The following is a 23,857-nucleotide window of genomic DNA, read 5'->3' as shown; positions in this document are numbered from 1 at the left end:
TTTCTTTTTTCTTTCCTCCTTCTGTCTCAGATATTCAGGTGCAGAAGGAACAGTTGTTTTCTGTTATAGTTTGCTGGTCTTATAATATTTTCTTTTATGTATTGTTTGTTATGTCTTTTTTTTGTTTGTTTTCATTAGACTCCTAATTTTGATACTTTGTATCTTTTTGTTTGCACCACTGATACATTTGAGCGTTCCATGTTGCTTTAAGGTATTGATTCGTTAGGCAGGGACGAGCCTTTTTTTTTTTTTTTTGCATGTCACGTTATATTTACCTCCTCGGAACGTGTCATTGCCTGGATAACTGATAATTTTGTCCTTTTCAGGGAGAGCCGTTCTGCACTGGCACAGGCTGGCAGCACTTTTCAGTAAGTGCTTATTGTTTGCACAGACTGGGGAGCACTGATGACACTTTTTCTCCCACTAAATGCCAGAATGCTTCAGCATCTGTAAATAGCTTGATATCTAATGAGGATGTGCAGTTCAGGCAATTGATTGAATAGCTGCAGTCGTGTGTGTATCTCCTTGCTCTCTGCACACTGGCAGGGGAGGGGGAGCAGAAGGATCGGATCCTGCTTCTTTCTGAATTGGAAGTAGCACGGATCCCTTGGGCCAAAAGGCCAGGATTATTCGTCTTTGCTGCACCAGATTCCCCTAGAAGAGTGGAATATGCCAGGCTGCACGAGCTCTGCGATTCCTCCTGGCATACCCGAGGACCGGCGGAGGGCTGCGTAAAATATAAATCCGGTTCCATGTGTGGGATTCTTTGTTGCATCTCAGAAGTTGGATACAGCCCAGCCTTTGACGTAGAAATGGGTAGCACTTGCGATAAAGGTACTTCTAAAGAACGTGGGGGATTTCTTTTCTGGTTTCCTTTGAGCATGTGTTAGAGTGCTGGGGCCGTTCTTTAACCCTTTAAATTACGGGTAAATGAACTATATTTGTGAATTTGCTGCTTCATTGCATATGATGATATATGGAACATCTCATTTTATTACATCGGTCATTCTTCAATTTGCTTTGTTTTGTTAACTTTGTTTTTATGTTCCTAATGGGTTAAAAAAATCTATTTCGGAATCCGTTTACTACCGGACAGCTCTGTAATGGCAAGGCTTGGAATATATTGTAGCGAAATGTGTTTTTTTTTTTTTCTCTTTCCACTTTTTTCGATTTCCAAATTTTTGTGCAAGTTTCGCCGAACTGTTTCATCTTGCTGCGACTCACCTGTTTAACGTGTTGGGATATATTCTTACCCGCTCTCTGAGATGTGTATATTTCATTGTCTGCAGGGTTCCTTTATTCTATCTGCTCAAAAGAATCCAACTGTGAAATGTAAAGCCCAATTATCTTTTCACCCCAGACGCTTACACGAAAACACGCTTGCTATTATTTCTATGGAGTTGTCAGTCATTTTCCGGCTGCAGAGTAGATCTTTATTGACAAGCTCTCTTTTTCTCATGTCCGCTCTTTCTTCTTCTTCTCCCCCTCTGCAGAGGTGCCAGCTGAGAGGTCACCACGAAGGAGAAGTATCTCTGGGACCAGTACATCTGACAAGGCCAACTCCATGGACCCTGCAAACACCTCTCCTTTTAAAGTCCCCGTAAGTCGTTTGTAATGATTTGTGTTGGACAGGGGTTTCCTAAGCGTGCTGCATACAGAACGAGCCGGCTGAAGATCTACAGCATATGCTGTATTAATATTTTCCCTGGGTAGATAGTGCTGCATTAATCTAGGAAATTGCAGAGAAACTGCAGCCATTAAAGAGTAGCTAGGCTTTTTTTTTTTCAAAAATGTACAGATTAGGTGAATATAAAGCCTTTTTGCTGTATGTTTTATCTGTCTTTTCTATGCATTTTTCATAGAAAACCCCTCTTCCACTATATAGCTAGGTGAAGAGTGTGCTGAGAACTCAGTCTTCAGCTAGCCAATTGCATAGCTGAATGGAGAGCTCCGTCTGTGCCTGCACTGTTATGTAGTGCAGGCACAGCAGTGGCCTCACATAGCTGCATAGCCTAAAACAAAGCCTTTTATCATATATAGCCAGAGGCGTAACTTGAAGCTCCTGGGCCCCAATGCAAAACCTGTAACAGGGCCCCCAACTATAATGCTTTATTCATAGTACTGGGCTCCCTATATGGAGAAGAGAGGACGTATGGGCCCCCCAAGGCTCCTGGGCCCGGATGCAACCACATCCTCTATAGTTATGCCCCTGTATATAGCATACTCTGTCATGCACCTTTACATGTATTCATACATATGTGTGACAGTGTTGGACAGACATGCACAACACTGAGAGACCAAGATCAAATCTTCCACTTGCTTAAAATGGTTTTAATCCTTTATTTTAGACAGCCTAACTTGATTTCCCACGTGGCTGACAGATGCTGGGTGTCAACCGCTAATTGCCGACGGCTGCACTGAGTGCCAATAGGGATTGTCACTCAGCTTTCCATCAACTCCTGAGTTGACACACACACACATATATAAATATAATTATGCAACATTGGCTTGGACCGCATGTAATGTGTTTGGGGGCCTCCCAACTCTCTTCTGCTAGCAGATGTTGGGGGAAAGATGGATCTGGCAGTTGGATTTCAGTATGCCCAGTCCTTTTGCCCTCAAAGGAGGTAAGCCAACATGAGAGGAGCCTGGCAGCAGCTTATTCCACTCTCCATATTAAAGGGGTTTTCCAAGCAAATTCTATTGATGATAGGTCATTGGCTGTTCATCGCTGGGGACTCACCACTTGGGATCCCTGGAGATCAGCTGATCGTCCGGCCCACTCTCGGTGCAACAGGGCCAAATATTGTCATCAGCATTGGGACAACAAGTTTCTGAGTTGACTTCACACCTATTGAAATCAATGAGAGCGCAGCCTCCTCTTACACTTCTGTGTCCAACACTGGTGTCAGAGGCGGAAGTATAATAGGAGGCTTCAGCTGCCATTGATTAAAATGGGCGTAAAGCCGCCTCAAAGACTTCCTACCCCAATAACTATGTCCGGCCCCACCTCACTGACGGGGCTGGAGGATCAGCTGATCGTCAGGGATCCTTAGTGGCGGGTCCTTTGTGATTAACTATTGATGACCATTCCTGAGGTTACAGTGAGTAGATCATCAATAGAATTTGCCAAGAAAACCCCTTTAAGAATATATACATATATACTCGTCAGATCTAAGGGCACATGTGTAAGGGGGGATTGGCAGGCAGTTGTCTAACAAGAACAGCTGCCATAACCCTGCAGAACAATGCAGATTTCTGTGCCAATCAAGTTCCGGCCTTACGGCAAAGCATTGTACTGCCAGGGATATGATGGGGGGAGCGGAAGGGTTAAGCAGCTTTCCACCATTAGCATAGTTTAGTAGCTGCGTATGGAAGGAGCAGGATGTCAGGTTTCTCTGCGAGTAATAACCATCAGTGCCCAATCTGATTAAGAATCACTACAGCCGTATGATTGTACATTAGGTGCAGTTTGAATGCCCCTGGTAGCGTTAATACTGATGCAGCAAGGACCTACTTTTGTCTAGCAGAGAGTGTAATTGGATGTGAGGGAATGCCGTCTGCCGCTAGCTCCTCTGGTCCTGGGAAGTGTAACAAAAGCCAACTCAGTCAGCAAAAGTGAAGGTCAGGAAAAACCTGCTGAGATCTTCCAGCTGCCGGTTCTCTTGTCTTCCGCAGTCACAGATTTCATCCTCTATGGGGCCAGCACTACTAGGCGGGAAGTGCACAATATGGCCGCACACTTGGAAACCGTTCTGCATTGTGCCAAGTTCACCTGTGCTTTACTAGTTGTGAACCTGTATAGATGATGTCTTGTTACATCTGCCGACAGATATTCTGCAGAAGCAGCAAGCATGCATGCACACTATGTAAAAAAAAAAGCACCTAGAAGTTGTTGGGAAAACTTTCTCTGTAAGTAAGTGATTAGAATATCGGAGCAAAAGGATCATTTATTGCAGGTCTATTCCCACTACATGGTCAGGCTTGGTATTGCAGGCCATTCGTTTCAATGGGAACTTTGCCTGCAGTACCGAGCCTAGCCTCAGCAGGAAGAACGGAGCTAGCGCACTGGCTCAGAAAACAGCTGATCGGTGAGGGTCCTGGATGACGGACCCCTGCCTCTCTACTATTGATGACCCATCATGAGGATAGGCGATCATTAGTTTACAACTGGACAACTCCTTTTAGTCATCAATATTAAATCTGGTAGGGTCCAGCTTCCAGCACCCCCCGTCGATCGGCTGTTTGAAAGGGCAACAGCACATGAGCGAGCTCTGCAGCCCCTTCTCAGGCCTGTAATCTCACATCTGTTGGTCACATGGCCTTTTGTGGAGCTCAGTCCCATTCAAGTGAATAACATTGATCTGCGGTACCAGATACCGCCACTACACAATGTACAGCGCTGTTCAGTAAAGAGGCCACAGCACTCGCCTAAATGCCACAACCTCTTCAAACAGCTGATATTGATTACCTATCAGAAAGAGTACGTCATCAATATTTTAGCCTAAGAAAACCACTTTTAAAGTTATGGTCAACACAGTCTCCAGTTATCAATAAATGAACAAGTATGTCAGGGTCCTTCTAAATGGCGGATTATCAGGCCCAAACATTCCTACAAACGCCGATTCGTTTAGCAATCAGGCTTTATAAAAGGATAAAACAAGCAGTTGACGGATGAGTAAATTGAATGTCGTCTAGGTGAGCATAAAAATGATTGCTGGTCGGCGACACGACTTCCGTATAAACTAAAGAGATATGCAGCCAGTCAGTGGCAGGGGTATAGCGGCAAACCATCATGTTAATGATTGGTCGTCCCTATAGAGCAGTTAATGTACCGATGTACCAAAAGGGAACAAGTGCTGACCGCCATCCTGGTTGTTGGTCAGCGGTTATTATCTGCCCGTGTAAAATGACTTTGTCGTGTCAGCATTGTAGACTGCCAACTATTCATCCTAGAAAAAAGACGGATAAGGGGCGACCAAATAATTATGTATAAATACATGAGGGGACGATACAAGGATCTCTCCCATGATCTGTTTATACCCAGGACTACGACGGTAACAAGAGGGCATCCTCTACGTCTAGAAGATGGCAGGTTCCATCACCAACACAGAAGGGGTTCTTTACTGTAAGAGCAGTGAGATTGTAGATCTCCTCCTGAGGACATGGTAATGGCGAAATCAATGGAGGAGTTTTAAGAGGGGTCTAAGCGTCTTTTTAGAGCACTATGATATTACAGGATATAGACAAATAGTCAGAAGGGTTGTCGAATCTTCCAACTGCTGAGTCAGGAAAGACCCTTCTCAGAGGAGTGTAGATTTAGGGATTAGTCTGACTGCCATCATGGAGTCAGGAAGGAATTTTCTTTCCCCCAGGGTGGGGTAATTGGCTTCTCCCTTATTGGGTTTTTATTTGCCTTCCTCTGGATCAACACGGGGAAAACAGGTTGCACTGGATAGACATTTGTCTTCCAGCCCAGCATACTATGTTACTACGAGTGTTATGGCTGTTGTTATTGCATATAGATAAGATATATGACCTAATACATCGCCCAAGCTCTCCAGCATAAAATCTGTTTTCCCGTCTTGGACTATTTGCCAGTGACACCATTATTTTAATTATACATTGTTTTGATTAGACTGGAGGAGTCTTTACATTATACCAATCAATGCTAAGTAGTGTCATCCTGCACATGTCAGGGGTGGGACATGTATAGCCTTTCCTGCCGAGCCTAGGGTCTTCATGGTAAGCCCCCTGAAGGTTACAGCTCCATATTGTATTGTTTTACATTACGCCCAAGTTATTCTATCAGTGTAATATGCTCAGCTGCACTACTCCAAGGGGTGATGAAATCCGGCTCCGGGGACACAGTTTGCCAAATCTTTGCTAGTTGGGCCTGACATATGCTTATATTACAGCTTTAATTGCTTCCCAGGGACCCTGCCGCCTGTGTGACTGACAGGTTATGGCTGCACAATGAGCCCTGGCTGGTGGGGCTGACCAGCACATCTCATCTCAGACTCTTTCTTCGATAGGTAGACGGTATAATGTAGTAATCTTCAATGAGTGCAAAATGATATTAAGGTAATTTCTAGCTAATATGATGACACGTTCCCGTCAAAAAAAAAAGTTTGTGCGACCTAATGTGGCTGCTACAATAGGTACCTGCAGGCCTAATGCGATATAACTCAATTACAGAACAATCACTCTCATTCACTTCTTGTTCTTGAAGAAGTAACGTACAACTTTGACATGATTGGAATTCTCATACAGCTACGGCTGTGGTCGTACCCTGCCATTGTTATATTGCTTTGTCATCTTGCATGCAGTATGGGTCAGCCAGGGGTGTAGATATAGGGGTTGCAGGGTAGTTACTACCGGGCCCTGTAGCTGCATCCGAGATCAGGCACAACTGGCATAGGACCACACTTGGACATCCTGTCTGTTCACAGTGAATAGAGGCGGTTGGCCGGAAGAGTTCTTCGATGCTCTCCAACTCCATTTGCTGAATGACTAATGTGTGACAGCATAGGAATAATAGTTGTTGGGATGACTGTTGTGTGCTTCTAAGTCCAAGAGTCCTTCCATCTAAAGGGACTCTAAAGGCCCAGTTAGACAAAACAATTCTTGCTCAAAACCGTCTTTTAAGCGATAACCGTTGCGGCTAAATGCACGGACATCGTGCAGTTTTTTTTGTGCACAAGTCGTTCATCGTTCCATTCTAGTTTTCTTGAATTGAGCGATGAACTCTTATCAGCGGTGCAGGCTGTTATCACAGTCGGCAGCGCTGATGAGATTCTTCTTTTAGCTTGTGTCCCGCTGGTAGTTCACAGCAGGACGCAAGCTGTAATCGCGGAGAACAATGCAGCTGTTTGATTATGTAGAACAGCTGTATTGTTCGACGAGCGATGGTGGCAGTGTCCCGCTCCGCCTGCATAGCTCTTAAGTAGCTACTTTGTATTTGCATTGTCTATAGTAGCTATCATTTGAGCGACTTTTGAGCGATCATCTTTCAGTGTAGGGCCTACTGCCCACGGCCGGAAGATAGCATGATGGATAGCTTCCATTGACTCTAATGGAAGCCATCCGCGCATACGCCCGCGGCAAGTAGAACATGCTGCGGGTGATTACAGATGCTTTCACGGTGCGGAATTCCACGGTGGAAAATCGTTTTGTGTAAAAGCGCCCCAAGTCTCAATAGGAGATCCATCAGTGAGGCTGGACTTACTGCTTAAGGTTCATTTACACTTAAGGATTGTTGTTCGCTCACATGAACGAAAGTGCGCAATAATCGTTGCGTCTAAACGCGAGCCACCGCACACTTTTCATTTATCGCTCAGTTTCAGCCTGCATAAAAATCATCGTTGGCTCGCTCACTTCTCATTAAGTTTAAACACTCGCCATTCATTGTTTCACATAGGGATGTGAGAAGTTCGTCCGCCCTGCCTTACTGACAGAGCTCCTATTGAGTCTTAGACTGCGGTTTCTACACACAGTGATATGTAGAAGCTGCAGAAGACAAACAGTTCAAAGTTTTTAATGAAACCCAATTGCAAAAATGATCGTCAGCCCAAAATACATGCATTTAAGTGGAAAAAAAAAATTCCGCCTAGGGGGTCAATAGTACAATATGGTTTCAGGCATGGTTTCACAAATCTGAGCTGAATATCACCTTGATAAAAGCAATGAGAAATGCTGGAGCCACAGGTGACCTTCCCTGCTGCAGTTTAGACATTGCTTTTCTTGGCAGGGGCGACTTTCTCTCTTCTGCCTGGTTTCACATTACTGAATTATCGTCTGTGATTCCCAACTCTGCATTATTCTGATGACATTATCCTGCATCGGTGCTCTCGCGCATTAAGATGCACCTTCCTTCAGCCTTTTCCCACCATCTTGAATCAATACTCCTTTAATATAATAATAGTTGAATATCTTCGGTGCTGGGATATCCCGATTTTGTGCTAATGCAATAACAAATTGGCTTTTACCACCAGCCTTGGGAGGAGGCAGCTTCCAGTAATAGATTATGTTAGTGCAGGCCATTTCAGAAAGTTTTAGGATGACAACCTATTGTGCGCTTGGCTTTCTATAAGTTTTTGTTTCCAGTTGTGGCTCTCGGTACATGCTGGGAGTTGTAGTTCAGCTGGAAATTATTAATGTAGAGGCTTAAGACCCTTTTACACACAGAGGATCGCTCAAAAGATCGCTTTTGAGCGATCATTTTGCATAAACTACTAATTGATACTAATGCCGCCGGGAGCTATATTCAAAGAACAGCGAGGGGGCTGTTCTCTGAATACATTCCCTTTGTTCTGCTGCGTCGCTGACAGCTGAGACAATGTTATTATGTGAATGACTTAGGGGGGGCACTGTAGGGCCTGTGAATGACTATGGGGGGGCACTGTCGGGCCTGTGAATGACTTGGGCTGGGGGGGGGCACTGTCGGGCCCGTGAATGACTTGGGGGGGGGGGGGGGCACTGTCGGGCCTGTGAATGACTTGGGCTGGGGGGGGGGCACTGTCGGGCCTGTGAATGACTTGGGCTGGGGGGGCACTGTCGGGCCCGTGAATGACTTGGGGGGGGCACTGTCGGGCCCGTGAATTACATTTCTGAGAGACGCCATCAAAGAATACCTCAAGGAGAGCAACGGAATAACTCCTCACCAGCCTGGGTTCATGAAGGGTCGATCGTGTCAGACCAATCTGATCAGCCTCTACGATGAAGTAAGCTCTAGGTTGGACCTGGGAGAGTCTATTGATCTCGTGTATCTGGACGTCTCTAAAGCATTTGGCACCGTGCCACATAATAGGCTGATATATAAAATGAGGCAGCTCGGATTGGGTAAAGAACTGGCTCAGAGATAGAAAGCAGAGGGTGGTAATAAATGGTTCGTACTCTGAGTGGGCCTCCGTCACTAGCGGGGTGCCACAGGGTTCAGTATTAGGCCCCATTCTGTTCAACATATTTATCAATGACCTGATAGAGGGGCTGCACAGCAAAATATCAATATTTGCAGATGACCCAAAATTATACAATATAATCAATGCAACAGAGGACAATGTACGGCTGCAAACGGACCTAGATAGGCCGGGGGCTTGGGCAGAAAAATGGCAAATGAAGTTCAATGTTGATAAATGTAAGGTTATGCACATGGGCAGGAGAAATGGATGCCACCAATATACACTAAATGGGGTACTGCTAGGGAATAGTGATATGGAAAAGGACCTGGGGGTACTAGTGGACTGTAGACTAAACTGGAGTAACCAATGCCAGTCAGCTGCTGCAAAAGCTAATAAAGTCTTGGGGTACATTAAAAGAGGTATAGGGGCGAGGGACGAGAACATTATCCTCCCACTATATAAGGCCCTTGTCAGGCCTCACATGGAATACTGCGCACAGTTCTGGACACCGGTGCTCAGGAAAGATGTCACAGTGCTTGAGGGGGTTCATAGAAGAGCAAGTAAACTAATACATGGAATGAGAGGACTGGAATACCCAGAGAGGCTATCCAAATTGGGACTATTTACTCTAGAAAAAGAAGGTTAAGAGGCGACCAAATAACCATGTATAAATACATGAGGGGACAATACAAGGATCTCTCCCATGATCTGTTTATACCCAGGACTACGATGGTAACAAGAGGGCATCCGCTACATCTAGAAGAAAGCAGGTTTTATCGCCAACACAGAAAAGGGTTCTTTACTGTAAGAGCAGTTAGGCCGCCTGCACACGAGCGTTCCGAATTCCGCTAGCGGATTTTCACGCGCGTATGGTACCTAAATGTGCTTGCGGATAGGTGCGGATGCGTGAAAAATCACGCGCGGATATACGCGGATGTGTTGCAGAAAAAAACGCGCAGAAAAACCAGCAGCTGCCCCTTATTGTAAACCCAACCCCTAAAGAACTGCCCATTCCTTGGAAAACAGCTTAAAAACCAACACCCAGACTCCGTTTTGTCCCTCTTGCTTGTGTGAGCACCGTTAAATTATTCTGGCAACATGCTTTCACCCGGTGAGCAGATGTCTTTGTGGGCATGGTTGATCCATGTAACTTTTTTCAGGCGCTTCTCCAGCGTGACTTTATTTCAGTCACTGCAAAAAAATTCACAAGAGGAATTCATTACTACAGATTTTGCATTCTTACATCCTGCATTGGCAAGAAATACTACCTATCTCCCTCTACACATTGCGGGTGTCTGCTGAACAAGGCTATTAACCCAATAAATGCCGCTTCAGTGGCACCAGTGGAAAATACAACTGTTCCCGCAAAAAACAAACAGGGAGGGCTTAGTAACTTGGGTGCATCCTGGCGGCTGATGCACCCGTCTTCCTGCACAAGACGGCCGCAATGCAGGATGGACGTCTTTCCACAGAGCTGGAGGAAAGAACACAAGTCCGGCAATGGAGCCGGTCATGTGCTCTTTTCTGCCAGCGTTGCGGAGAGTCGTCCGTCCTGCAGTGTAACCGTTTTGGTATCGCTGCATCCGTAAAAGTCTGATCTATCAAAGTAATGTATGATTTACCCTGCACGGTGAATGTGGTAAAAAAAAATAAAGAAACTACGCCCGAAATGCACTTTTTCGGTCACTTTATTTCTGAGAAAAAAATGTAATAAAAGGCGATCAAAAAGTCAACTGTATGCGAAAATGGTACCAACAGAAACGTCAGGACATACCGCACAAAATGAGCCCTCACACAACTATGTGGCCAAAGAAATAAAGTTATTGCACGCAGAAAATGGACACAGAAAATCATTTAAAAAAATTAAATATCTTTTTAAAAAAAATACAAGTACTACAGCAAAAAAAATACTATATAAGTGTGGTATCGTAGTAATCGTACTGACCCATAGAATAAAAATATCAGGTCGTTTTTGTTGCACTTTGCACGCTGCAGAAACAGGACGACCGAAAGATGGTGGAAAGTCTTTTTTTTTTCTCTCCGATTACAATTTTTTTAAAGGTTTTTCAGTAAATTATATAAATATAATTATATAAATAGTGCCATTGCAAAATACAACTCGTCCCACAAAAAAACAAGCCCTTATACAGCGACGTCGATGGATAAATAAAGGAACTACGATTTTTTAGGGAGTAGGGGGAAAAAAAGGAAAAAAGCAAAAAAGCTCCGTCACTAAGGGGTTAAAAGTGGAGATGGAAAAGAGCACAATAAAAACAAAAGTAAAACTGCTTGGCCACTAAGGGGTTAAAATGAAAAAAAAAGACATTTGACACAATAGCGAATAATACTCACGCAAGTTCTTCTTTTCCGCTTCTATTGCGTTCGTCCAGGCATCCCCATAAACCTGAGCGGAGAGTTGAAGCCAGGATTGTTCCTTTCGATTCTTGTTTAAGTACTCTGGGGAGTTACTGTCCCATATGCTAGGGAAGTCCTGCATCATTGCGACAAGTTTGCCCATGTTGATCATTATTCGTTACGCCTGGTGGCTGCAGGCTGGTGGCTGATGACTGGTGGCTTGTGGCTGCTGTCTGGTGGATGAGGTGACTGGAAGGGCAGTGCTGCTGCTGAAATTCGCCTGTGAAGCTCTGTGCTGTGTGTTGGTATGCCTCCTACCACGCCTACTTCCTGTAGTCATAGCAACCAGTGACTCCATCCGCAGCTGCAATGCGGATGTACTGTGTGAAAAAAATGCACCCATTCACTTGTATTGGAGGCTTCACGCGCAGAATCCGACCCAAATTAGAACAGGTCGCAGATTTTTTCAAGCGCGTGAAAAAACGCGATACAAATCCGTCCGTCTGGGGACAACTGCGGATCCTCATAGGAGTATATTGGCTGCGATCTGGGGCAGATAATGTGCCTAAAATAACGCGCTAGAAATTCCGTTCGTGTGCAGGCAGACTGTGGAACTCTCTGCCTGAGGATGTGGTGATGGCAAAATCCATAGAGGAGTTTAAAAGGGGACTTGATGTCTTTATAGAGCGGAAGGATATTACAGGATGTTAATCCAGGTATACAGGCAGGTAGGAACTATTAGAGGTTGATTTAGGGAACAGTCTGATTGCCATTAGGGAGTCGGGAAGGAATTTTTCCCCCAAAAGGGCTAATTGGCTCCTGCCTCTTGGGGATCAACAACATAGCAGGATAAACAGGCTGGACTATATGGACATTGTCTTCATTCGGCCTTACATACTATGGTTAGGGAGGGGGGCACTGTCGGGCCCATGAATGACTTGGGGGGGGGGGGGGGGCACTGTCGGGCCCATGAATGACTTGGTGGGGGGGGGGGGGGGGGCACTGTCGGGCCCATGAATAGATTTTTTCTATTTAACATAAAACCGTAGAACTGCAGACTACACCGGGGCACAAGCTAGTGAACATTTAAAGGTTTTGATGGGAGACCTGATCAGAGCTTTGAAATATATTAAAAGTATAAATAAGGTTGAAGAGGGAAGTGTTTTTTCAGGAAGCTAACACTAGAACAAGAGGACACAACCTGAGATTAGTTGGAAGGAAGATCAGAAAGTATTATTTTACTGAAAGAGTAGTAGATGCTTGGAACAAACCTCCAGCAGACGTGGTTGGAAAATGAACAATCACTGAATTCAAGGGATAAGCATCTATCTATAGTTGGCGACTGGATGACCCTGCGGTCTTTTTTCCTCTCTCTATGTTTAATATATAGCAGATAGCTGTTGGCCGATACAGTTGTGTAACTTGAGCTTTGCATCATATGTCAAGCAGGAACACGCAGAAATCCTTGAGTTCTGAAGCATATTGAGATCTGAGGTTTCTCCTTATCATCCGTCTGCTCCATCCTTATAAGCATATGTTTAGCGATTTTAAAAAAAAAATCCTCTGGTTCTCCTTCATCGGATCGCCAGCGAACGCCCCTCGTGAAATCTCCAAATATGCGCATTCATTTATATTTCCTGCATGTCTCTGTTATGACGGCTGAACACACAGACATATTGTGCATGAAATTGCTTATGGGAGCTCATCGGAGCCTTGTTGCGCCGAACGCCCGAAGCATCGTTAGAGGTTTATCTCTAGCTTATTGACATTGATTGTCTAATTACGGTGCCCGATAGCGGTTTTTCATTCACAGAGGCTTAGTACAGATGATTTATACAAAGAGCGACAACCAGCTTGACAATAATTCTTAAAGCATGGGAAAATGGGCTTTAAACATGAGGCTGATTTATTAACAATCAGCAGGAGAAAGCGGGATACGTCACGTAGGACTCCTGTATCCGAGCAGAAGATATGGTCTTCTTTTATAGTACAAGCGCCTGCCCATATAGCATATCCTATGAATGCAATACATATATAGATCATTTGATATGTTTTTATATCCAGAGCAGCCTATATCTGAAAGCATCCAGTGCTGTGAAGGTATTTACGCCAGATGCCCTTTTTTATTTTTGCATGTTTGAATACCTTACAGTAGCGGATATTCTCCGTATTTTAAGAAGCTCTTTAGACTCTTTGGTCCATTGCCATGCATAGCCGGCACGCTGGGGTGAGTTCACGCATTATGGTTTTGCTGCGGGTTTCACGCTGTAATTCTGCAGCAATGCAAGAGAACAAACCCCGTTCACGGTCAGTGGAGTAAAACTGCGCAGAAGACAATCATTCTGTGGATTTTCAAATCCGCAGCATGCTCTATTTGTTGCAGAAATGGCGCGGAATTTAATGCGATGTAGTGAGTAAATTCCGCTGCGGATTTTGGTGTAGATTTTCTCTACAATGTGTTATCATACCCTTGTTCAGATCCTGATACAGCAGATATGTTTATTCCAGTGGGACATAAGCCCCATTTGCACCCAACGATTATGGCTGAAAATTCACGCAAGTTATGTCTTTTGAGCGATAATCGTTGCGTGTAAATGCTACCATCATTTGCTTTTCGTTTGAACGATGATTTTAGTTGAGTTTAAAATCCATCGTTCAGCTGGAGAGCTGATAGCAGGGACCGCACGTTGTGATTCTCCACGAGAGCGCTGATAACATTGTATTTAGCCGCAGTCCCGTGGCAGAACAAAGGGGTTGTATGCAGATAACACCATGCTGTTCTCTGTATACAGCTCAGGGGGGCTCGTTCACATGCAAATGAAGGTAATAAGCTGTTAAGGGCATTAGTGCCCATTAGCAGCTTATGCAAAATGATCGCTCAAACGGTCAGTCATCCTGTCTTTTGAGCGTATTTTGAGCGATCATCTTTGCGTGTAAATGGGCCTTTACTGTGGTTCTCCATCTACCATTCAGTCTATTCCACTTGTGTCTTGGATCTGTTACGATAGGGATTTTTCAGTTTTACCTTTCAAGGAGTTGTCCAGTTGTAAAGAATTGATGGCCTATCCGCAGAATTAGCCATTGGTAGTAGATCAGTGGAAATCCGCCACCAAGGAGCCCTGTTATTTAGCTATTCGTCTGGTGGGCATTGAGCTGATTTCTGCAGGAAGCAGACAGCTCCGTTCTCTCTGTAGTTGCCAAGTTTGGTATTACAGGCAAAGTTACCATTATCTTCAATAGGAACTCTGCCTGTAATACCAAGCCTGGCCTCTGCAGTGTGAACAGAGCTGCCTACTTTCTGCAGAAATCAGTTCAGTGCACAAGCAAACTGGCCCGATGAACCTGGCCTGATCAGTACAGCTCCTGGGAGGTGCACTCCTGTAGATCTACCATTCATGGTCTAGCCTAAAGACCCATTTACCTGAGACCAGCGTTGGGCAAACGATGCCCGATACACGTCCCTGTGTATACTCGCTCCCATGCTGTTACACAGGAGTGAGAATCGCTGGATCGCTCACAGTACGGCCACCAGGGAGGCAGGGCGGCTGGAGGAGATTTCTCTCCCCCTGCCCGCCTTCATTCACTGTAAGCAGCGGCCGCTCTGTAGCACAGGAAGGCGTACGGCGCATTAAAGGGGCACATGCTGCATTACCCCATTGGTGGGACCCCTTTATGAGCCAGACCAGAAAGCTGCAAGAAATGGCACTTCTCGCTCTGTCGAGCCTCAGCCCGGCCATATATTCCATCCATCCTAATGGCCGGCATGTAGTAGCGAGTTTTAGAGCTTGCAATCTTCCAACCTGACTATAAGCGCGGCTGCTGTAAGCACAAAGTCTCTTTAATAGAATAATGAATCATTTACTGCAGTCACAGGCGTCGTGTCTTCTAAAATCTGTCCCAGCGGCATCGCTGTAACTGGAGCATTTTTGTTTATGACAGGTTTCCTAATTTTCAGGGGACGTATTTGGCTCCATTCGTTGTGACAGCATCCTGATTGTTAGAGCGTTTATCCCCATGTTCTCAGCAAACTACCTGCAAATATTAGTCGCTGACTTATCCTCTTGTGTGGAGAATTTTAATATTTTATTTAGCGCTCTGTGTTATCTTGGTCTCCTTCACAATTCACAGATGCTCAGTGACAACCACTAATGGCAGACATTGCAGCTCCCCTAGTGGTTGTCCCCTAGTATTGCACAGACACTAAATGCCATATGAATCGACATTGTGTTTCAGAAATATCCCCCCTTCTACTACTACTCTGCTGGTGGTAGATATTTTGATCATGAAATAGGAAGCTCAGGATGTGTAATGTTTAAAGTCCGTTCAACATAGGAGAATGCTATATATATGTGTGTGTGTGTGTGTGTGTGTGTGTGTGTGTGTGTGTGTGTGTGTGTGTGTGTGTATGTGTATATATATATATATATATCTATATCCTTTTCTAAACATTGTTGTCTCCTTAAATGGCACTTTAAAGGGCCCCTCCAGAGAAAACACATTTTCCCATCCTTGCCCCCCTCAACTGATTGCCTGTTGCAGTCTGGAGGTTTCCTCTGCATATTGCAATCACTTCCATACAGTGTGGCCTCCCATCTGATGCTTATCAAGCACCATCTTGATGTATAGATTTCTCCCTGCTCTCTATGCTCTACTACCCCTGTCTGCATTTGGTATGTCTCCTTGCATTATCTCATTCCAAGCTGAACCTACTTGCTACCTGCTAAACTACTTTGCTAAGGGTATTATTGTATCTTGACGCCACCGGAAGTAGTAGTGGAGTCAAGATACAGGGGGTTTGACAGTGCGGTGACGCCCCCTTTTTCTGATTGGCTGCATGGCATTCTCCTTTTGCTTGGTCTCACAGGTCCTGCTTCTGGCCCCGCTGTGACTGTAGCCAGCGTGGCAGCAAGGCTGAAGCTGATGCCCTCCGCTGCCTTGTAGAGGGGCCGCTGTCAGTTTCCTTGCCGCCCCTTGCTCATCCTTACAGCTGCTGCTCGTTGCTGCACTGCTGACAGCTCCTCTTCCTGCCGCTGCTGTCACCTCCGATTGCTTGTAGCGGGGCCGCTGTGGCTCTCCCTGCCACCCCTTCCCCGTCTTTACAGCTCCTGCTGGTGGCTGCGGCTGTTCACAGCTCCTGCTGCCGGTGTCACCTCTGCTTGCTTGAAGGGGGGCCGCTGTCACTCTCCCTGCCACCCCTTCCTCCTTCTTACAGCTTCTGCTGGTTGCCGTGCTGCTGACGGCTCCTGCTCCTGGCCCTGCTGTAACTGTAGGCATCGGTGCCCTCCCAGCAGCGCTAAAGTTCAGCGCCTACAGTCACAGCGGGACAAGAAGCAGGACCTGTGAGCACAAGGAAGGGATAAATGCCGTGCAAACAGTCGCAAAAAAGGGGGCGTCACTGCCATGTCAAACCGTCTGTATCTTGACACCACCTCTACTTCCGGTGGCATCAAGATACAATAATACCTTTGCTAAACTCCTCAGCTAAAATCCTCTGTGCTGTGGTTGTGCTCTGAACTGTGTATACTGCCTTTTGACTCTTGTCTGCATTTGGTATGTTCTCCTGGCTAAATGAAACTTTACTTTTTAGTCATATTTGACATTCACCTCCCCCAATAGCATCTCCACTCAGCCTTGTCTGAAATGTTTGCTTTATCTAAGGAGAGCAATAAATTCCCCTCCCTCCTTTTTGGTCAGTGGGTTTGCAATACTAACTCTAGCTGCTTAGTCAATGTAACTTAAGTAGCCACTCCCAGCTGTATTCCTGTTGTATATTTACTTGCATTATAAAATCAGTGTAACAATGATAGCCCCATGTGTTTGAGTTGTATTAAGTGTGAGCTGGATCAAGTGTTTCACGCAGTTAGAAATGGCAGTTCGACAGGGCAGGAGACAGGTAGGCCACAAACTCTGCCTAAATGCCTCGCACTTCACAACTATCACTAATGCTATCACCTCTGTCCTTATATTTGCTGTTCGTTTCAGACCCTCTTTCCCACGCACACCTCTAGGGCATTCTATTCACACCAGCCTCTCTTTCCAATCCTCACGCATGCACAGTTCGCATGCACTCTTTACTTTCTTACTAAGCCTCAAGCCCCCCAATACCACTGACAAACATAACAGTCCTCCTCAAAAATCTCCTAACCATCTGCTCACCCTCGCTATCCTGCTACTAGCAGCTGAGGATATCTCTCCCAATCCTGGCCCAGCCTCCACTTCTCCTTATTATTACCCCTTACCTGCCTCACTCAGACACCCCTGAGCTCAACCACTAGCCCATGTTTACCCTCCCCTGGCTCATTTAAATGTGCAACTTGGAACTGCCAGTCAGCATGCAACAAACTCCCCATCCACGCCTTTTTTACTGCTAAATCTCTAAATCTGCTAGCTCTCAAAGAAACGTGGATGCAGCAGTCTGACACGGCCTTCCCTGCTGCATTGTCTTATGATGGCCTGCAGTTCTCCTATATCCTAAGACCGTAAAACAGGTGTGGTGGAGGAATAGGTACTCTACTCTCCCCAAAATGTACCTACCAGGTCATCCACCCCCCTCCCTCCCATACCCTCACTAACTTTCTCATCGTTCGAGGTACAAGCCCTACGACTTTTCCGTCCGCTGCCCATGCGAGTAGCAGTCTTATACTGCCCCCCAGGTGCTCCCCGCCTGTTTATGGATCACTTTGCTGCCTGGCTCCCCCACTTCCGACCCTGCAAAATTCCAATCCTCATCTTAAGTGATTTTAACATCCCCACCAATGACCCCATCTGCCTCTCAGCTTCTATCACTCACCTCCTCCCTTGGTCTCTCACAACTCACAGCCTCTCCCACTCACAAGGATGGCAATACTCTGGATCTGGTCTTCCTCCGGCTCTGCTCTGCTGCCAACTTCACTAACTTCCCTCTCCCGCTCTCGGACCACAACCTCCTCTCTGTCAAGCTCCCTAGTATCTTTCCAGACCCACCTACTTGCCGTACAGGAACCCTCAGGCCGTTCACACCCAACTTTGCTGAGTCCCTACAGTCCACCACTCAAACATGCCCTGGATGAAGCAGCACCCCCTGTGACCCAAGCCATTTGATGCAGACCGCAGCAACCCTGGCTCATGCCTCAAATGTGCTTCATCCGGCGGTGCTCTAGATTGTATGGTAGAGTCCATACAATATCATCCCAAAGAAATGGTGCTGTCTGAAAAACTGAATACTCCTGAGAATATAAAGTCAGGTAATTTCCAGGTGATCAGAATGCGATCACATGATCACCGGAAGAGAAGGGTGCCAGGAAGTTTCTGATAGAAAGGAATAACTAACCAAGGTGATGCTAGCCGACGTGTGTGTGTGTGTATGTATGTATGTATGTATGTGTGTGTGTATGTATATATATGTGTGTGTGTGTGTGTGTATATATGTGTGTGTGTATATATGTATGTGTGTGTGTATATATACATACATCATACACACACACACACACACACACACACACACACACACACACACACACACACACACGGACTAGGTACATAATGAATGAAGAAAAATCTCCCCGGAGTGGCCCTTTACTATAATAAATCTGACAGGTTGTGGATGGGATTATTCTCCATCTCCAGATTAGATACAGTATGTGTAAGACTCACCGCCTCCTCTTTTCTCCTTAGGGCTTCTTCAGTAAACGTCTAAAAGGCTCAATAAAGAGAACGAAGAGTCAGTCAAAGCTGGACAGAAACACAAGCTTCCGCCTGCCATCACTGCGGCCCGCAGACAGTGACAGGTAAGATTGGCTGAGCCTATTCGGATGATATGTATGGCAATTTAGCGCAGCCCTGGCGTACCGCTGCCGCTTACTTGTGTGACCCCGTCTTCTCGTCTCCAATAGCTGAGTGATGTATAGTACCATAAATCTGGCGCACACAGAAGCAGCCAGAGCCTTATTAATTTGCAGAGTTATGGCCAGGGTATAAAAATACTTGTGACGAGCGTCCCCACAGGGCCATGTCTACGTGTAAAATACAGCAGGGGAGATTTATAACGCCTTCACAAGACGAAGGTGGGTTTATTGCAGCAATTAGCTGACTAATTGGGCTGAATATGACACAGAGGGAGCCCGGTCTGTGGCAGGAGACAGGAGTCTCGTCTCTCTCGCACATTTTTATAACTCGTCTCCTTGTTTTATTAGCTGTATTAGACTTAGGACAATAACAGAATCATAATTCCGTTTTGAAAACGCATTGTATCACTTATATTGACCCTGAGTTACAGTCTGTGTTCCAGTTCAGAGCTGCATTCACAAGATACAGACTTCAGAGCTAAAATCTCCCAGCATTCCTTGCTGACTGTCTGCATTTGCATTTTCCTAACTGATTAGACTAATCCTATAGAAATCATATACTCCTTGGCTCTTTGTAGAAACTTTTGCTATTGCACGGAAACCGTCATTTGTCACCGACTTCTGTCCTCCGGCCAGCACTATTGTAATTTATCCCTTTCCAATCCACTGTCTGACGTCTGAAGACATTATGATTTAAGGCTGTACAGCTCCGATATTGAAAGACGTCCGTCGGGGTTCTCTTACTGTATATTGCCAGCCTCTCTGCTGTCGGAGCCTATCCCAACGTGTCACCTCATGCAGTACTGGCTTTAGCCAGCAGATAGCGCCTTTGTATTACAGCAGAAAAAGAGTAAGCTCCCTAGGAAAACCAGGATACAAATTCGATTGGAAAGAGTTAAAGGTCTGGTATATCATGCTAAATGTGATTGGTGGTTGGAGATAATTTTCATTAATTATATACTGGTCAGATTATTCCATCATACATTTCTGGATCTAATGTGTGAACGTTGCGGGAATATGATAAAACATTACCAAGCTTTCATAAAGGGGATATTGAGTAGGTGTGAAATCCCTGGGCTGTGAACATCTACTGATTGGGCACTTAGGGAATCTCTACCACCGCTGCTCATAAAGGCTGCAGGCACCATAGCACTCTCTTCTTCGGTCGCTTATGTCCTGTTGACGGTCTCCGAGCACTAGGGTCTCCCTACAGGATACCATCCTGGACCTCTGGGTGGATCTGAGGAAATTAATTACGGGTAATTAAGCCCCTTTACATGCAACGATTATCACTCAAAATTCGTTCAAACGAGCGAAAGTGCACATTAATCGTTACGTGTAAACGCCAAGCCATCGTGCACTATTCGTTCACTTTTGTCGCTGAGTTTCAGCTTGCATAAAAATAGTCGTTCATTCACTTGTTCATTCGGTTTAAATGGCATTCCTTCAGTCATTAAGTCTTTCAAAGACTTGAGGGGAGAGATGATTGTTTGCCCACCTAATCACAATGACTCATGCTGCAGTAGACAATGGCTTCTCTTCGCACTAATTAACCTCCCGCTTAGAGATTGTTTGCATATACACACGCCACCTGAGCAAACAACATATAGAGTGTTTACATAGCTAAGAGGGCAATGGTGAGGATTTCAAACCATTATCTTTACGTGTAAACGCTCGGCATACGAAAGCAAAAAAGTCGTTTGTTCGTTCAAATGACAATCGTTGCGTGTAAATGGTGCTTTAAAGGGAACCTGTCATCAACTAAGTTATGGCGCTTATAGTTTAGGGGTTGTGGAGTCTGTGAGCCTCCTTTCATACTCATCCGGTTCCCCATTTCTGTGGACTCTTTTCAGAAGGCTCTGCGCATGCACTCCCATGGAGATGAATAGGAACGTGCGGGCATAGTCTTCTGAGAAGAGTCAAGCTGATGTGCGCTCACTGACTTCACCAGGGGGCCGGGCGAGGATGAAAAGACGCACCTTGGATTCCACATCACCTAAACTTGAAGTACCATAACTGAGTTCATGGTGCTTATAGTTGATGACCGACTCACTTTAAAGAGATTCTCTCAATATAGATATCCGTGACGTATCACTAGGCTAACGCTATCAACGTTCAATAAACGGGCATCCAGCAACTTGACCTGTAGAAAAGCCATAATGGTCCTTAATGTTTCTTTTTACATGGGACAGATTGTTGGGCCAATTTAACGAGCGCCAATCAACACGCACCTCGATCAGCGCTTATTTCATTTAAACTCTTAGTGAGGGAGCTTTTTTTTTTTTTTTTTTTTTTCATTTTCGTTTTTTCCTCCTCCCTTTTAAAAAATCGTAGCTCCTTTATTTATCCATCGACATAGCTGTATGGGGGCTTGTTTTTTGCGGGACGAGTTGTATTTTTCATTGGCACTATTTATTGTACCATATAATGTACTGAAAAACTTTTTAAAAATTCTAAGCAGAAAGAAATGGAAAAAAAAAAACATTCCACCATCTTTCGGTGCGTCCTGTTTCTACGGCGCACAAACTGCAACAAAAATGACCCCACAACTTTATTCTATGGGTCAGTACGATTACTAGGATACCAAACTTATATAGTTTTTTTTTTTTGCTGTACTACTTGTATTTTTTTTTTAAGATATTTAATTTTTTAAAATTATTCTGTGTCCATTTTAATTTTTCCGTCGACATAGTTATGTGAGGGCTCATTTAGTGCGGTCCATCCTGACGTTTCTGTTGGTACCATTTTCGCATACGATTGACTTTTTGATCGCTTTTTATTACATTTTTTCTCTGAGATAGGGTGACCAAAAAAGTGCATTTCGGACGTTCTTTATTTTTTTTCTCGGACCACGTTCACCGTGCGGGGTAAATAATACATTACTTTGATAGATCGGACTTTTACGGACGCAGCGATATCAAACACGTATTTTTGGTTTATTATTTTGATTTTTTTTTTATTGCAAATATGGCAAAAGGTTTTGTTTTTTTTGAACTTTTATTACTTTGGTTTTTTTTTATAATTACTAAAACTTTATTGATCTTATTTTTACACTTTCCTTTAGTCCTCCTAGAGGACTACAATCAGCAATTCTTTGATCGCTCCTGCAGTATGACGTAATTCTATAGCAATACGTCATACTGCTTTTTGACAGGCAGTCTATCAAGCCACCCCACGGGGATGGCTTGATAGGCAGTCTCCTAAGGCAGCCCTGGGGCCTTTCAGAAGGCCCCCGGCTGCCATGATACCTGCACGGCTCCCCCGATCTCACCGCGGGGGGGCCGTACGGGACCCCTGAACAACATTTGGGGGATTTAAATGCCGCTGTCAGAATTGACAGCGGCATTTAAAGGGTTAATAGCCGATTGTGACTATTGCCCGCAGGTGTCAGCTGTAATAAACAGCTGACGCCCGTGCTGTATGGAGGGAGATAGTGGCCCTATCTCCCTCCATACAGGTCCTGCAATGGCAGGAACTAAAAACACTATAGGGCCGTCACTAAGGGGTTAAACCTTTTTTAGGTGGCCTGAATTATCGCTGATATGACTGTTCATCCATATAGGCCGGCTGTTCATCTTCCTGTTCACACAAGGAGATGAACCGCCCATCGGCAAGCATTTTTATGCTCACATACATAAACGAGGCGGTCAGCTGATGAACAAGTGTTTGCACGTTCGTCGGCTGATTATTGATCTTTTTACACGGTCCAATTGTCAGGCAAACGAGCAATCGGCTAGCTCTCAGAGGACCATAACACGTCATCTTTTTTGGGCGGTCTTCCGAGGCTGCATAAATGGATGGTTATAGTCAGTTGCCGACCTGGAAAATCCCAAGTGGCAAGAACGTAGGTCAACGCTTCCCAAGCTCCTATAAGTTGTACAAACAGATGACTAGGTACATGTAACTTTTATATCTTTCAGTACTGTATCTTCATACCTCATCTCTAAAGGTGACCATAAACAGAGATGTTCTACTAATTCGGCCAGAATTTATTTCTTGGAGCTATACATTTATTGCAATTGTCCGGTTATTTGAGACCAATGGTCAACAGTGTGTTGTATCAGTTGACCAAAACCAGCCATGGATGGTATGCAGATACTTTGTTGGGCTGTATATATTTTTCCCATGACTTAATCTCATTACACCCTGTAGAGCGCCATCACAAAGGGTAGACTGAGGCATTTCTCTCAGAGTTCTTCCCACCGTATAAACATTGTTTATCATCCTTTGTTATATAACGTCACCCGTATCCACACCCTCCAGACCGCGCTGAGAGTCTAAACTTCTTACCCCCGGTAGCTCGCCCCAGCTTTTCTTTAGGCGAATTCCGCAAATGTTTTCTTTCTCGACACAACTGCGCGATGCATTCATAATCTCGCTTTTATTGTTCCTTGTGTATTCATGCTCGGTAGCCATTGTATGTGTTTGAGTATTCTCTAAAGTTAATGTTCCTTTTACAGCTCCTGTTTTGGCAAGGAGTCCTTTGGCAAGAACGTGTTTAACTCCTATTCCCATTTGTCTTCTCAAAGTAATTTGCCTTCTATACAGGAATGCCTGTCAGCTTGTAACATCTAACTTATTGATTAGAACTCCCAGAGGCCTTTGCTGCTTAGGTTTTGTGAAGGTGCTTAATATTGGCAAACTCGATGAGGTTCATAAGTATGGAGAGTACGGTCAGATCCAGAAATCCCTGAATGGTCATTGGGAAGGAGCCTTGAGTTCCAGTATCGCAATGGCTGCCGTCAGGGAACGTCTGGTGACCACCAATCAGTCAACCAG

General features: G+C 45.0%; 1 protein-coding gene across 5 annotated transcripts in view; it reads left to right on the top strand.

Annotated features, from left to right (window-relative positions):
• Nucleotides 1-23,857, top strand: part of RASAL2 (RAS protein activator like 2) — a 310,978-nt gene that overhangs the window by 224,525 nt on the left and 62,596 nt on the right. For all 5 annotated transcript variants that reach the window (XM_066597470.1, XM_066597468.1, XM_066597471.1 and 2 more), the window contains 2 exons: nucleotides 1,494-1,600; nucleotides 18,909-19,021. In XM_066597470.1, coding sequence (XP_066453567.1) covers nucleotides 1,494-1,600; nucleotides 18,909-19,021 — 220 coding nt within the window. The remainder of the gene's footprint in view (nucleotides 1-1,493; nucleotides 1,601-18,908; nucleotides 19,022-23,857) is intronic.

The sequence above is a fragment of the Eleutherodactylus coqui genome, chromosome 3 (assembly GCF_035609145.1).
Source record: "Eleutherodactylus coqui strain aEleCoq1 chromosome 3, aEleCoq1.hap1, whole genome shotgun sequence".
Classification (NCBI taxonomy): domain Eukaryota; kingdom Metazoa; phylum Chordata; class Amphibia; order Anura; family Eleutherodactylidae; genus Eleutherodactylus; species Eleutherodactylus coqui.
Note: the sequence above shows the minus strand (reverse complement) of the source record. Positions and strands in the feature narration are given on the sequence as shown.